The sequence below is a fragment of the Monodelphis domestica genome, chromosome 7 (genome assembly GCF_027887165.1).
Source record: "Monodelphis domestica isolate mMonDom1 chromosome 7, mMonDom1.pri, whole genome shotgun sequence".
Lineage (NCBI taxonomy): Eukaryota > Metazoa > Chordata > Mammalia > Didelphimorphia > Didelphidae > Monodelphis > Monodelphis domestica.
In genome coordinates, this window is record NC_077233.1 from 210,563,980 (window position 1) to 210,579,567 (window position 15,588).

At 40.2% G+C, this 15,588-nt stretch overlaps 1 protein-coding gene across 1 annotated transcript in view; it reads left to right on the forward strand.

Moving 5' to 3' along the window:
• The first annotated feature begins 267 nt into the window (after positions 1–267).
• The window catches only part of KPNA7 (karyopherin subunit alpha 7), a 35,531-nt gene continuing 20,210 nt past the window's right edge, over positions 268–15,588 (forward strand). The window contains exons 1-5 of the mRNA XM_007498441.3: positions 268–505; positions 8,391–8,481; positions 10,005–10,133; positions 13,657–13,739; positions 14,158–14,426. Coding sequence (XP_007498503.1) covers positions 8,416–8,481; positions 10,005–10,133; positions 13,657–13,739; positions 14,158–14,426 — 547 coding nt within the window. The 5' untranslated portion in view covers positions 268–505; positions 8,391–8,415. The remainder of the gene's footprint in view (positions 506–8,390; positions 8,482–10,004; positions 10,134–13,656; positions 13,740–14,157; positions 14,427–15,588) is intronic.

A 15,588-nucleotide genomic window follows, 5' to 3' on the forward strand; every position in this document is an offset into this window, starting at 1 on the left:
AAGCTGCCTAGTTGTCCCCTCTATCTCCTTTCAGAGTTGGTTTTTGATCCTAGAAAATTATAGGATTGCAGTTGTTGAATGCCAGCTGTAAATTCAATTTAGCTAATCTTCATTAAGTACCTGCCTACTAAGTGCAAGTCTGTTACCAGGAATAGAAAGAGGAAAGGAACTCTCTTCCCCTGCCCTCAAAGAACTTACTTACCAACGAGGGCATTTCTAATTGTTGGGGAAATCTTCCTTTTCTCTCTTTCAAAGCTTTTCCTGTGGGTCTCATTGGGAAGTGTCCTCTCTGCCTGCAGAGGGTCCTTGGGCTTTGCCTTCACGAGAGGTAGTCAATCAGTAGAATAATGAGGGGATCACTAACTGGTGTGTCTGCTGGAGGCCCAGGTATCTGCCTTTTTCTTTCTTTAAAATTGGCCAGAAGGATGGGGCAGTTTGCTTTGCCTCCATTTGGGACTTCTTTAGTGAATGAAGACAATATTTTGAATTGCTGAAGCACCTTCTGGTGAGTGTAGAAGGAATTAATGTGTGGTCTCTCCCCAAGATGCTGAAAAAACCTTCTTTCTCCGCTTTTAGAGGCTGCTTACTTCTTTCCACTAGAATACTAGTAGCTCCTTATTTCTCTGAGCTTAGGTGCTCTGGGACCCTTGGGTAAGACAGGCTAGAAGTTTAGGACCAAATATATTATCTAATTCTGTAGTGAATAGTGTTTTTCACCCTTGAGCTTTTAGTTCAGATTATTTCCACATACAAATAATCGGTATTTGCCTGTAAATTAACCTAAAGCCGAGTCAATCTCTTACTGATTGAATTGCTTCGAGTTCAGTTGAAGACTTGGGTTTGAATCTAGGTTCTTGCTACGTGTGTGACCTAGAGCAACTTCAGTCCTCCATAAAATGATGGGATTGGGCCGAGTGTTGGGGTAAAAACTGGGGAATGGAGGCTGGTGTGTCTCTTGAGTTTGAGGTTCTGAGCAACATCATGTGTGAAAGCTAATCAGACATCACCACTCTACATCTTACAATGGATTCTAAGATGGAAGGTAAGGGGGACGTAAATGTTACAAGGTATTAGAGGAAAGGGACTAGCGAGAATAAGAGCTGATTCTTTTATGGAACTTACTCAAACTCAGCTAAAGGAATATATTTAGTGATTTTGCTGAATAGATATAGTAGAAAAGTTCTGACTCCTATTTAAAATGGCATCAACTTTTTGCTCTAGTGATTTTTATTAAACTACATTTTTTTAATAACCAGATTGTGAGAAGGGTTCAATCTGTGACTTGCTAATTTTATGCTACAATATTTACTGCAACGGAAGTCCTTAGTGAGGTAGGATCATAGAGCTTTAGGTGGAAGAGACTTCAGAGATCATCTAGCCTGACCCTTCCATTTCTACAAAGTGAGAAACTGAGACCCAGAGAAGTGGCATGTCTAGCTAATAGGTAACAGAGGCAGTTTTTAAGCCCAAAGCATTAGGCTCAAAAGACCACAGCACTGGGGGCAGCTGGGTGGCTCAGTAGATTGAGAATCAAGCTCAGAGATGGGAGGTTCTGGGTTCAAATTTTCCTAGCTGTGTGACCCTGGGCAAATCATTTAACCCCTATTGCCTAGCCCTTACCACTCATCTGCCTTAGAACCAATACCCAGTATTGATTCTAAGATGGAAATTAAGGGTTTTTTTAAAAAGTCCATAGTACTGGGGCAGCAAGTGGCTCAGTGGATAGAGATCCAGGCCCAGAGAGGGGAGGGAGGTCCTGGGTTCAAATGTAGCATCAAACAGTTGTTAGCTGTATGACCCTGGACAAGTCACTTAACCCTGTATTGATTCTAAGACAAAGAGTAAGGGCTTAAAAAAAATGTTACCTACTCTTGTTTAAAATGTAAAAACACATTCCCGCCTCGATTCATCTTGTATATTTACAACCACTTTAAAAACCAGATCTTCTCTAATTGAGACCCTGCTATTTCCTATCAGTTTGATTTGTTTCCACCCTTTAAAATAGGCCTACAACATAATTACTGTACTTAAGACCATTGAGACTCCTTCTGGATATACTCAATTTCACTTTTTTTAAAGCTCTGCCTCTTAATGAGAGGTTTCCACTGACACTGAGAGAACAAAATTCAGCTGAATGTGTGTGATTACTCAACAGCGAAAGAATCTCCAAATTGGGCAGCCCAAATTTATTAAAGGCTTGCAGCAAGAATCTGGGGGTGGAACGGGGAGAATCCATATTGCTTTCCACATATACAGAATAGTTGAGAACAAAACTTGATAAATTGAGGAGCTCAGTGCTTTTTCCCACCTCTGTCTTTCCAAGAAATCAAAGGGAAATTGAGGTAAGGGGGGGGGGGTTGGGGGAGACAATGGCTGCTTCATATTGTTTGTACAGTATTGAATCCCAATCACATTCTAGAGTCGTTGGGGATCTACAAAAGAGTTCTGAGAGCCCTTCTGGAAGGGTCAAGGGGGAGCTGAGCACTACTGGCTAGGGAAATGACTGGGGCTGTACACAGAAAGCTCTTCTTCCCCAGTCTCAGCCAGAGTGGTCATCGATGAATTATTTCATCCAAAGGAAAGACCAAAAGAAAAATCCAGTCGCAAAAGGGGAGCAGGACCACAAGTTATACCACTTGTGCTCTAAGTGAGATATAAGGATGCACAGGAAGGAAGAACAAGACTGGGCCAGAAAGGAGTCCACCTAGGGCTAACTAGAGATGCTATTATTCACTCACTGAAGGAATAAATGTCATCACCTTGATCTAAATGCTTGTACCCAGGAGCGAAGCCCTGATTACAATAGCCTAGTTTTAGCTCTCTCCCAGCTATTCCTTCCTTCTCTACTACCTTTGCAAGTAATCAAGTCAAGGTAACTAGCATTTGTTATTTTTTGTTAAACCCTGAATTTCTGTCTTAGAATCAATACTGTGTATTGGTTCGAAGGCAGAAGAGTGGTAAGGGCTAGGCAATGGGGAGAAAGTGACTTGCCCAGGGTCATACAGCTTGGAAGTGTCTGAGGATAGATTTGCACCCAGGATCTCCCTTCTTTAGGCCTGGCTCTCAATCCACTGAACTATGATCCTTTAAAACAGTAAATGACATCTTCATTGCTTGACTTAGAGTTTTTAGCTCCTGAGCTAGTGCTGTAAACACTATCTTCTTCACCTACCATTCATTTCCCTGCATTATTTAAGTTTTGACACACTGCCGGTAGTAAGGCTAAGTGCAACTCTGGAGCTTTTCCCAAGTTTTTGTGAAGCTGGTGCTTCTTTAAATAGGACAAATGATGGTGATATACTATTCTTGACACTAAATGACAATCACTTTTTTTTCAATGCTGGAAACTATTCAGAATTTTACCCTCCCTTCCTGGGCTGAAAATGATGACTAATACAACTGGTAACTCTGTGATGATAAAAGCCTTGTTAATGTTAGCCACTATGGCATTCTGGGCCCCTGTGTCTTCCCTAGTGTTTACTTTGTAAGTAGCACGTGAGCTATGGGGATGCTTTAAACTAAACTTTTTTTTAAACCTTTACCTTCCATTTGAGAATCAACACTGAGTATGGGTTTGAAGGCAGAAGAGCAGTAAGGGCTAGGCACTGGGGGTTAAGTGACTTTCCTAGAGTCTGACAGCTAGGAAGTGTCAGGCCAGATTTGAACCCAGATTCTCCCAACTCTAGGCTTGTCTATCTACTGAGCCACCCAGCTGCCCCTTAAGCTAAACTTTTAATCAAAAAATATAGTTTGCCATGATGAGGCCTAGAATCTCTGTGTGGATCATTTGTCAGCCTCTGAGGAAAAAAAGAGAACCCATTCTAGACCCTTGTCTTTGAGGTAAGAGAAAACTCCATTCCATCAATTCTGCTGCCTTGGAGGAAGGAGAATACCTCCATTCCATGGAGTACTAGACTCCCTCCTCTGTGATTCCAGGGAAAAGAAGAAAGGGCCAACCTTGGGGACAGGGGGACAGAAGCACTCCTTTAGTTCCCAGCACTTATCTATCCCCTTACCTGAACCTTCCAAGAACTGAGAGCATGCCATCCAGAGATCAAACTTCTACGGGAAACGAAAAACAATCTGAACTCATTCCTCAAGATTAACAAACTCTCCCCCTCCCCTGACTCAATCCTGACCATAATCTCCAGATCGCAGGGATTCTAAACTCCTGCTGTCATCATTTAAAATCCATTCTCAGTCTTCCACTGCCATTTTAAAATTCAAAACGATTTTATTTTCCCAATTTGCATGCAACAACAATTTTCCACTTACATTTTCTGAAATTATAAGATCCAAATTATTTCCCTTCCTTCCCTCCTTATTCTGGGAGATGGTAAGTGATTTGATCTGGATTATACACATATCATGCAAACCATACTTCCATATTGTAAGAGAATACTCCTATAAAGCCAACCCCCCCAAATAAAAACACAAATAACCTAATGTGAAAGATCATACATATGCTTTGATCTGCACCTGACTCCAACAGTTCCTTCTCTGTCATAAATCCTTTAGAATTGTCCAAAATCATTGTCCTGTTGAGAGTAGCTAAGTCTTTCACAATTGCTCATCATACAATATTGCTGTTATTGTATACAGTGGTCTCTCAGTCCTGCTTATTTCTCTCTGGATCAATTCATGTAAATCTTTATTGCACAACAGCATTTCATCATCAATATATACCATAATTTGTTCAGCCATTCCCCAATTGATGGACATCCCCTCAATTTCTAATTCTTTGCCACCACAAAAAGAGCTGCTATAATTTTTTTATATGCAGATCCTTTCCCCTTTTTTATGATCTCTTTGGAATACAGACCCAGTAGTGGTATTGCTGAATCAAAGGGTATGAATTGTTTTATGGGTATATTCCAAATTGCCCTCCAGAATGGTTAAATCAATTCACAACTCCACCAACAATGCATTAGTGTCCCAATTTTGCCACATCTCCTCAAACATTCATCACTTTCATTTACTGTCATACTGGCCAAAATATAGGTGTGAGGTGGTACCCTTATTCCACTGTCCTCTAACTCCATCAATGTCCCACTCTAAAGCTACCTACTCCTTGTCATTTCTATGAATTTTCTCCAATTTCACTATAGAGAGGGACCTCAAATTTAGCCTAGTCTATAAAAATAAGTTGTTATTTTGTTTTTAAAAACCATTTTAATGTTTTAAACACTTAAGAATTGAAATGGGTGTAGCTGGGTGGCTCAGTGGATTGAGAGTCAGGCCCAGAGATAGGAGGACCTGAGTTCAAATTTGGCCTCAGACACTTCCTATCTGTGTGACCCTAGGCAAGTCACTTAACCCCCATTGCCTCACCCTTACCACTCTTCTGCTTTAGAACCAATACCCAGTATTGATTCTAAGATGGAAGGTAAGAGTTTAAAAAAAATTGACATGACAAAATTAAACATCCCATGGATTAAACAGAGGAAAGAAAAAAGATTACCAATTAGGTTCTTGTGTACAGTGCTTGGCACATAGTAGGCAATTGATAAATAGAGAAAGAAGCAAGGGAGGGAGGAAGAGATGGAGTGAAGAAGAAAAAAAGGAAGGGAAGGAGAGAGGAGAAGAAATGAGGGAGGAAGGAAGGAAGTTGGATGCCATTGGAGAAACAAACTGTCCAAATTGGGTGTGGGGTGTGCATTTTTAAATTCATAACACTAACCTTCCTTTTGGATTAGAAATTAAGAGAATCCTAGGAAGTTATAACTAAATGCTGCCTGTCTAGATTCCCTCACAACTGTTGACAACTTTGGAATCTGAGAGACTTTGAAAAAATAATATAACCCTGCCCCCCCCCATAAAGATACCTACTTCTACTGTGCCCTCTAGAATGCCTGCTTCATAGATAACAAACTTGCTTTCATCTGAAGTCTTCCTTTCCCAGTCCTTCTATCCTTTGGCTCTCACTGAAACCTAGTTTCCTCTTGATGATACACACCTTCCTGGCTTCCCTTTCCAACACTGGCTGCCCTTTTTACTCATTCTCCTGACTCAGTGGGAGAGATGGATTACTCATTACTCCCCAATGCCACTTCCTTGTACCACTATCTCTCTGTAAATTCCCTCTTTTGACTTCCACTCAAACACCTATCTACCACCAGAAATGTGCTGGTAAATGTTTAACAACTAGCTCTAATGAAATAATACACACTCTTAGGTTTAATCTCCAATTACCTTTTTTCTATCACTCTCCAGTCTATAAAAATCAAGACCTTTATGAGCTGGCTCCGACATGCCCTCCTTAGCTCTCAATCAGAATTCTGGGAGAGGTTGCTTACAGAGCTCCAGGACAGACCCTCCACTTCTTCCTTCAAAAGATCAATCTCTCTTCTCCTCAGTTCTAGTCCTCTAGATTATTTCATTGGTGATTTCACTGGCTCCCATGAATTCCATTATCACTCCTACGTTGATGATCCTCAAATCTGCTTATCCAGACCTAACTTCTCTGCTGATTTCCAATATTGCATCACCAGCTGTCTACTGGACATCTCGGACTGGATGTTTGGTAGGCATCAAACTCTTTGGGTCCAAAATGGAACTAGTTATTTCCCCACCCCTACATCTGCCTCTCTTCCTTACTTCTCCATAACTCTTGAGGGCACACTGTCTTTTTCATTACCCAGGATCCCATCCTATGCATTGTACAGTCCGCTATTGGGACACAGTCAGTCTGAGTGACTCCTGCGCTTTAGCTTTGCTCAGCTCTGGGGTACACATGCTCAGTCAGCTTGTAGGAGAGAGTCATTTTAGGGCTAATCCCATCTCCATCATGTAATGGATGCTGTAATGGGGGGTGGGGGGAATAAAGAGAATCTAATCCTACTTCCTCATTGAAAGCTTGTCCAATCAGGATTGATTTACCTGTTTATTGGGTGTTCAGGGATGTCTAGCACTTCTGGTGTGAGGACTTCTCAGCTGTTTTCAGGGTTACTCACCCACCTTTGGTGTCTACCTGTCACCCAACTCTTACCTGAGGCTCCAAGAAGCTACAGCAATGCTCCAGCAACCACCGGTGGTTGACAGGCTAAACCCAGGTTGAGGGTAACTGATGGGCCTCAAACCTGACAGTGACTTAGAGGGATGTTTACTCCAAGCATATGAAGGTTCACCCTTTCCCTCCCCCCCCCCCCCAGGAATGAGTGGAGGAGAACAATTTGCATTTAGAGAGCTTGTTTTACTCCCACCTAATAAAAAGCCTACCCTATTCCAACTGTTTGATGCCTCAGGGCCAGGATTTTCTCTCTTTCTCTTTCTCTCTTTCTCTTTCTCTCTTTCTCTTTCTCTCTTTCTCTTTCTCTCTTTCTCTTTCTCTCTTTCTCTCTCTCTTTCTCTCTCTCTTTCTCTCTCTCTTTCTCTCTCTCTTTCTCTCTCTCTTTCTCTCTCTCTTTCTCTCTCTCTTTCTCTCTCTCTTTCTCTCTCTCTTTCTCTCTCTCTTTCTCTCTATCTTTCTCTCTTTCTCTCTCTCTTTCTCTCTCTCTTTCTCTCTTTCTCTCTCTCTTTCTCTCTCTCTTTCTCTCTCTCTTTCTCTCTCTCTTTCTCTCTCTCTCTCTCTCTCTCTCTCTCTCTCTCTCTCTCTCTCTCTCTCTCTCTCTCTCTCTCCTTTCCTCCCTCCCTCCCTTTCTTTTTCTTTCCTTCCTTTCTCCCTCCCTCTCTCCCTCCCTTCCTTCCTTCTTTTCCTTCTTTCTAATAAACCCTTACCTTTCATCTTAAAATCAATACTAAATATTGGTTCCAAGGTAGAAGAGTGATAAAGGCTAGGCAATTGGGATTAAGTGACTTGACCAGGGTCACACAGTCAGGAAGTGTTGAGACCAAATTTGGACCTAGGACCTTTCATCTCCAGAGCTGGCTCTGTCCTATGAGCCATCTAGTTGCCCCCATGTGTAAGCACTTAATAAATGTTTATTGACTGGCTGACATTTAAGATAACAATTGTTGGCCTGTTCTTGTTTTGTATAGAGGCCTACTCTTCTGCAGCATTTACTTAGTCGTCCCTTCTTTCTGAAACACTTCCTTTTGGCTTCTGGGATATGTTATTTGGGTTCTTTATCTTTATACTCTGAAAGATGCAGTGACTTTTTTTTAACCCTTAATTTGTATCTCAGAATGGATACCAAGTATCCATTCTAAGATAGAAAAGTAGCAAGAGCTAGATAACGCCATTGTGCTAAAAAATCATAGCCTTTATTGTCTATACCACTCATCTGGCACTAACTTTTTAGCCTGTCTTGTATTTTTATTTTTGGTTGATAAAAAAAATCATGCTTTAAGCAACTTGAAGACAGGAGTGAGTATATATCTTTGTATCCTCACCAGGGCCTGACACAAAGTAAGTGTCCAGTAATTACCTATTGATTCTCTTTTGCCTACAGGTTATTCGTGTCTTCCACAGTCAACATGTCTGCCTCAGGAATCCAAAATGAGAGGTTAAAAAAATTTAAGTACAGAGGACGAAATATGGGTGTAAGTATAGAGTCATGAAAGAGCAGATTTAGTAATGTAGCATAAAAACTATTTGAAATGACCAAAGCCTTTGGGCATTTAGTGGAAAGACCGATTTTCAAAAGTCCATCAGTTTCCATGAAAACTTTTTGGTTGCCTCTTCTTTTTTATTTTGCAGGAAATATGATAGCTATGGGTTAATTAAATTAATTTTTTAAAAACCCTTTCCTTTTGTCTTAGAAACCATGCTAAATAATGGTTCCAGGGCAGAAGATTGTAAAGGCTAGGCAATGGGGGGGTTAAGTGACTTGGCCTAGGTCATATAAAGCCAGAAAGTGTCTGAAGTCAAATTTGAACCTAGGACCTCCTGTCTCTAGGCCTGGCTCTCAATCCACCTAGCTGCCCCAATTTAATTAATTTTTAAGAAATTTCTCTAGTAAACAGTCTTGTTTTTTCAGACTTCAAGTCTACTTTCTTTCAACCTCAATAACTCCAGTGGTAGATCAGATTCATACAATACCCCCTCTATTGGAATATAGCCAAGAGTTAAGAAGAAAGTAAAAATTAAAAACTAAAAATACAAAAACAGGAACCTTCTGGGCAGGTAAGAAAGATGCCACAAAGTCAATACATAAAAGCTTGTGTACTTTAATCTTAGTAGAGAGTTTTATTATTCGTTATGACGTTATACATAATTCTAGCAAAGTTTGTTAGCTGGCTTCCAAGTCCTTAGTAGACTAAAAACAGAAAAATAAGGAGTGGCAAGTGGAACTAACTAGAATATCCAGACTCAGTAATAGTCTGTCAACAAGGAAGGTCATATATGGTATTAATTTTTCACCAAGAATTTATTACAGCATGAGGATTAAAAAAGCACAGGCAGGGGCAGCCAGGTGACTCAGTGGATAGATCACCAGACTTAGAGACAGGAGGTCTTGGGTTCAGATTTGACCTCAGATATTTCTAGTTGGGCAAGTCACTTAACCCCCATTTTGCCTAGCCCTTACCACTCTTCTGCCTTGGAACCAATACTTGGTTCCAAGATGGAAGGTAAGGGTTAAAAAAAAAGGGGGGGAAGCAATTTAACTCAAATTATTGAAGTGAATACATGTATATTTATAGAACTGTACTATTTTATATTTTTATTTATATTTATCATTATTATTAAATTATAGAAATATACTCTTATATGCTAAGATTTAGGGGGTTTCCCTCTTTGCTTAGGGATCAAGGAGTTGGAACGACCACTATCATTGTTGGAGTTTAGCAGCTCTAAGTTGGGTCCTGGTTATGAGCTTTTCTAGCTGTGTGACCCTGGTCAAGTCTCTTAGCCTTGTGAATTAGTTTCCTCATTTGTCAAATGGGGACATTGATGCTTAGCTTTGTTGTGAAGAAAGCTCTTTGAAAGCCTAAGAGCCCCAAGTAAATTAGTGTCATGGAATTACATATTTCAATAAGTTAGATAAACCTGACTTTTCTTTTTTAACTTTGCAAATCAGTAGGGTGAACCAGAGTTCATTCTTGTGGATTTTATTTCTAATTAGCTGATAAGACAACAGAGGATAGCTGTCAGCGTGGAACTCCGGAAGGCAAAGAAAGAGGAACAGATTCTTAAAAAAAGAAATATATTTAATACCCTTCACTCACTCCTATCTGAGAACCGGGATAATGAGGTAAGTTAGAATAAGTGATTTGGACTTGTGGACTAGTCACTCCAACTTAGAGGTTAAATATAACCATTTCTGGTCTTGAGATTAGAAGATGGTCGAGAATCCTAGCTCTGATGCTTATAATAATAATAATAATAATAGTAATAATAACAACAATAATACGTATTTGTATAGCACTTTAAGGATCTCAAGGCATGCTATACGCATTGATTTGTCTGAGCCCTTCACTAGCCCTGTGAAGCACATGCCTGTTTTTACCTTCATTTTACTGATGAAGGAGTGAAGTTCATATAAGTGAGGGGACTTGCTTAGGGGAATGCAGCTAAATAAACAAACAAACAAATAGATAGGTAAATAACTGAACAAATAAATAATGTGTACAAATAAATGTTTCAAGCAGGATTCAAACTGAAATCTTCTTGAAACCAACTCCTTTTCTACCATACTACCCTTATCTTCAGTTTGAAAATAGGGATGTTGTTTAGTCGTTTCGGTTGTGTCCATCTTTTCATGACCATATTAGAGTTTTTCATGGCAAAGATACGAGTAGGGGGTACCTACATAGCACAGTGGATAGAGTGCAAAGCTTGGAGTTGGGAGAGTGTGAATTCAAATTTGGCCTCAGATACTTCCTAGCTATGTGACCCTGTGCAAGTCATTTAACCCTGTTTACCTAGCTCCTCTCTGGTAAACCTCCCGCCACCCCCATTTCAAGTGCCCAGAGGGCAAATTCAAGCTATCTGAGAGCCCCCCCCCACCCCAGTTATCATAGAGAGAGATGAGAGAAGTGCTTGCTTTGGGTGCTGGGAAGAGGGAGAAGAGAGCAGCTCCCCGAGTGCCGGCTCTGTATCACGTGCCACATCTTCACCAATGCTGGCCTATCCCTTGCTACTCTTCTTTCTTAGAATTGATACTAAGATGGAAGATAAGGATATTCTTTTTTTTTTTTTTAGATACTGGAGTGCGTTGCCATTTCTTTCTTCAAATATTCATAAAATGGAAATATTTTTATTTCTTTCTTGTCTGAGTTGGGTTTTTTTAAAAGAACTTTGTAAACTGAAAGATGCTGTAATTAATTGCTATAGAATGAGTTGATATCCATGTAGAAGTTGAAGGTAAGAATGGATGGGAAGCTGAGGGACAAGGAAGGGTCATAGTACTATCTGGACCCAGTAAAAATGGAAATTGTCAAAGTCGATGTCAAGACACTGGCACAACTTACTTGGAATTCTCTCAAGTTAGTGTTTGTGTCAGATCCCAGCTCTTCCCCACAGTGATACTGGTGCAGGGAATGTCTCTTTGGTTTGGGAGGTGACTTTTGGTGGTTGTGAGCCAGAAGACAGGAAGCATCAAGGCAGAAAAGTCAAGGAAGATTTTCCTCTTTCTTGGCTATTCAGCCCAATTCATTGGGACAGAAAAAGAAACCAGAAGTGGAAAGATATTTCTAGAGAGAGCAAAGGTAGCATCTGCTTGGCCCGTTCTTTATTGCTGTACCTTTAAGGAAACTGATTAGGCTAGACCAACCAAGTACCAAAAAAAAACCACTGGAAATTGTCTTCTTTCCTTTGTCTTTATTCTCTCTTACAAGCCCGCCCACTCCTTGGATTCAATTATTTTTATGCTAATGACTCCCAGATATTCAGCCCTATACTCCCATCTAAACTCCTGTCTTTCATCACCACCTGCCTACTGAACATAGCCTCTGGGATGGGACATCAGCATCTCAAACTCTACATGTCGGCCTTAGAACTCTCTACTATGCTGCCAAACTGCCCCATTTCATGTGGGATCCTCCCAGTCATCCAGGATAATGAGCTGAGTCACACTAGATTCTTTCCTATTACTTATCCTTCCTATCCATCATTTTATTTTGTTGTTATTTTAAACCTTTACTTAGTATAGATTCTAAGACAGAAGGTATCAGTTCCAAGGCAAAAAGAGAGGTAAAGGCTAAGCACTTGGGGTTGTTGGGGTTGTGACTAGCCCAGGGTCACACAGCTAGGAAGTGTCTGAGATCAAATCTGAGCCCAGGGCCTCTGGTCTCCAGGCCTGACTCTCTATCCACTCAGCCATCTAGGTGCCCCCCAGTTAATTGTTTTGGATTCAATATCTCTCCTTTCCCTTTTCTCTATTCAGGTAGCCACTTCCCTAGTTCAATCCCTCATCCCTTTTGACTAGACTGGAGTGGTAGTTTTCTAACTGTTCCTCTAAGTTAGACTTAGAAATCTTTTGCCCACAGGGCCTAAGTAGATGCTTATTAATGAACTGGGTGAAATGAAAAAATGTATTGGAGTTTATGTAGACCTAGATTAGAATGTATCTCATTGAGATATTTTATGTCATAGACATTTAATGTTTAATATCTATCTTCTAGGTTACCCACTATTACTTGCCCCAGGATGTTCCGGTGTCTTCTTTTATAAAGAAAAGATGGCAGGGACAGCTTAGGTGCCTCACTGGGTAGAGAACCAGGTCTGGAGACCAAAGGTTCAAATGTGGCTTCAGACACTTCCTACGTGTGATGCTGGGAAAAACACTTCACCCCAATTGTCTAGCCCTAACTGTTGTTCTGTCCTAGAACTGGTACTTTGCATTGATTCTAAGACCAATGTTAAGGGTTTAAAAAAAGAGAAAGAAAGAAAAGATTGATTAAAAAGTCAGTTATAGCACATATTAATAACTTTCCCTCAGAATAAAGCATTGACACCTTTATTCTTTTTTAATTCTAATATTTTATTGTGTTCATTCTAATATTCTTTATTATAAAGGCTTAATATCTTTATTCTTTATTATATTATATATACTTTTAATTCTAATATTCCTTATTATAAAGGTTTGATATCTTGATTCTTATGTTTATTACAATATTCTTTATTATAAAGCTATGATACCTTTATTCTTATGCTGTAATAGTTATAGCATTCTTTATTATAACGATGTCATTTCTTTATAAATATACAAAGATATATAAATATATAAAGATATCAATTCTTTATTTTTTATGATATATTTATTATAATATTCTTTATCATAAAGTTTTGATCCCATTATTCTTGCTATAATACTTATCAGAGTATTCTTTATTATTATAAAGGTTTTTGATGTCTTTATTCTTTATTATATTATGATACAATATTCCTTATTGTAAAGGTTTGACACATTTCTAAAGGTTATCTTGCCTCTGACACATATTGGCCCTATGACTCTGGGCACTGTCGCTTAAGCTTTCAGTGCCCCCACAACTCTCTAAGATGATGTTTCAGACAAATCGATGCTCCACATTGCGGGCTTCCTTACTAGAACTTTTCCAGTGAAATCCCAGGTCCAAATGAAAACAACCCCTCAGGAGGATGCAGTGATCCAGGGAGGGGGAAAGAAACTGAGATGTCCCTGCTATCATCTGCTTTGAAATGATTTGATTTTTCAGAGCTGAATAGTTATGGTCCTCAGTCAAAGAACCGGCATAGGGCATTCCATGCAGAGATCAATCACCTTGTGGTAATCTAAGTCCAGTTTTTGGTTGCAGGGTAATCTTACACTGGAGGAAATAGTCAAGGGCGTGAATGGAAATGACCCAGATCTCTGTCTCAAGGCCACCCAGGCAGTCAGGTATGCCCACACCAGTCTCCTGACTCTGTCTTGTTGCATCACCCAACTGTGCTCTTACAATAAGTAACTTGTTTCGTCTCTCCTCAATGGCTCCATGCCATGAACCAGCAGGAGCTTGGTCCAAAGAGATACTCGATTGCTACTCTGGGCTGTCCTTGATGGCAACTTCAAGGATACCATGTGATGTCTGAGAAGGAATTGCTTCATCTCAACTGGCCTCTACAGGAACATTAAGTCATAGAAAATACCTGTAGGGAAAAATAAACACGTTGCTTCATCCACACAAGATACTACAGGCTGAACTCCAGTGGGTGATCCATGCCATGTAGACTATGGAACACCACCAAGCACATCCCTACCAGAAAGCATTTTTCTTTCCTGCCTTGCCCTACCCTAAATCTTGTCTTTGATTCCACAGGAGGATGTTATCTCGAGAAAGGAACCCACCTCTAAGTATGTTTATTGAACTGGGGCTCGTGCCTAAGCTGGTGACGTTTCTGAGCTTGTCTTGTAGCCCCAACTTGCAGTTTGAGGCAGCCTGGGCCCTGACAAACATTGCCTCTGGAAGCTCTGGGCAGACCAAGGCAGTTGTTGATTCAGGAGCCATCCCTCTCTTGATTCAGCTCCTCTCTTCTTCCTACTTAAACATCCGTGAGCAAGCCGTATGGGCACTAGGGAACATAGCAGGTGAGCCTTTGACGTAGTCTTCCTGGATGACTAAGGGCAGAATGCCAAGTACTTTTTTATAAAGAGTTGTTCTTTTTGGTGGGGTTTTTTGTTTGTTTGTTTGTTGCTTGCTTTTTAAAATAAATCTTACTTTCTGACTTGGCATGAATTTCAAGACAGAGGGGTGACAAGAGCTAGGCAAATAGGGTTAAGTGACTTGTCCAGGGTCACACCACTAGCAAATGTCTGAGGTCACATTTGAATCCTGGGTCCTCCCAACTTAAGGACTGGCACTCTATCCACTGTGCTATCTAGCTCCCCTTTATTATTATTTTTTCCTTAATCGATTATAGATCTTATATAATCCAAGAGATTTTTACTTCAGGAAGACATAAGGAAGGTTAGGCAGACAAGTCCCTTGGCTAAGGCAAAGCCTCCAGTTGGCTGAGGAATGCAGGCCTCCAGTATAAAAGCTGGCAAAGTCTGCTGGAATTTCATGGAGATCTGATAATGAACGCCTACCTGGCTTCTAGTGTGATTGTTAAAAAGCAAATCGCTAACAGCTTGCCACCTCTCTTCCCCACTCCAGAATCCCCCAGGAGTAGCCTGAAATAGCTCTTGTGCCTTCTCTTTTGTTTTAAGAAGCTAAAAAGAAAGTAGCAACATGACAACTTGGATACAGAGCTGGCCTTCGAATCAATAAGACCCAGGTTCAAATCCCGTCCCTGACATTACTGGTTGCATTTAACTTCTCTGTACGCCAGGCAACACACTTATATTTTGCAGAATAGTTGCTGCTATACATTGGTAGAGTTCCTTCATTAAGAAGATCAAGAGTCTGGCCTAGAAGAGCACTAAATGGAAGCAAGCTATTTAGTAACAAATCTGGAAAAGTCATTTGGTTTCTCTCAGTTTCTCCATCTTTGAAAGAACCTAGGAATTACATTTACATAATTATGAGATACTTTTTATACAAAAAAGTCAGATTTAAGTAATGAGAGAAATATTAATTGCTCCTGGGTGGACAGGGCCAATATAATCCAAATGACAACCCTGCCCACACTAATCTACTTATTCAATGCTGTCTCAATTAAATTACCAACAAATTATTTTGAGCTAGAAAAAAATAACAAAATTCATTTGGAGGAACAAAAGGCCAAGAATATCAGATGAATTAGTGGGG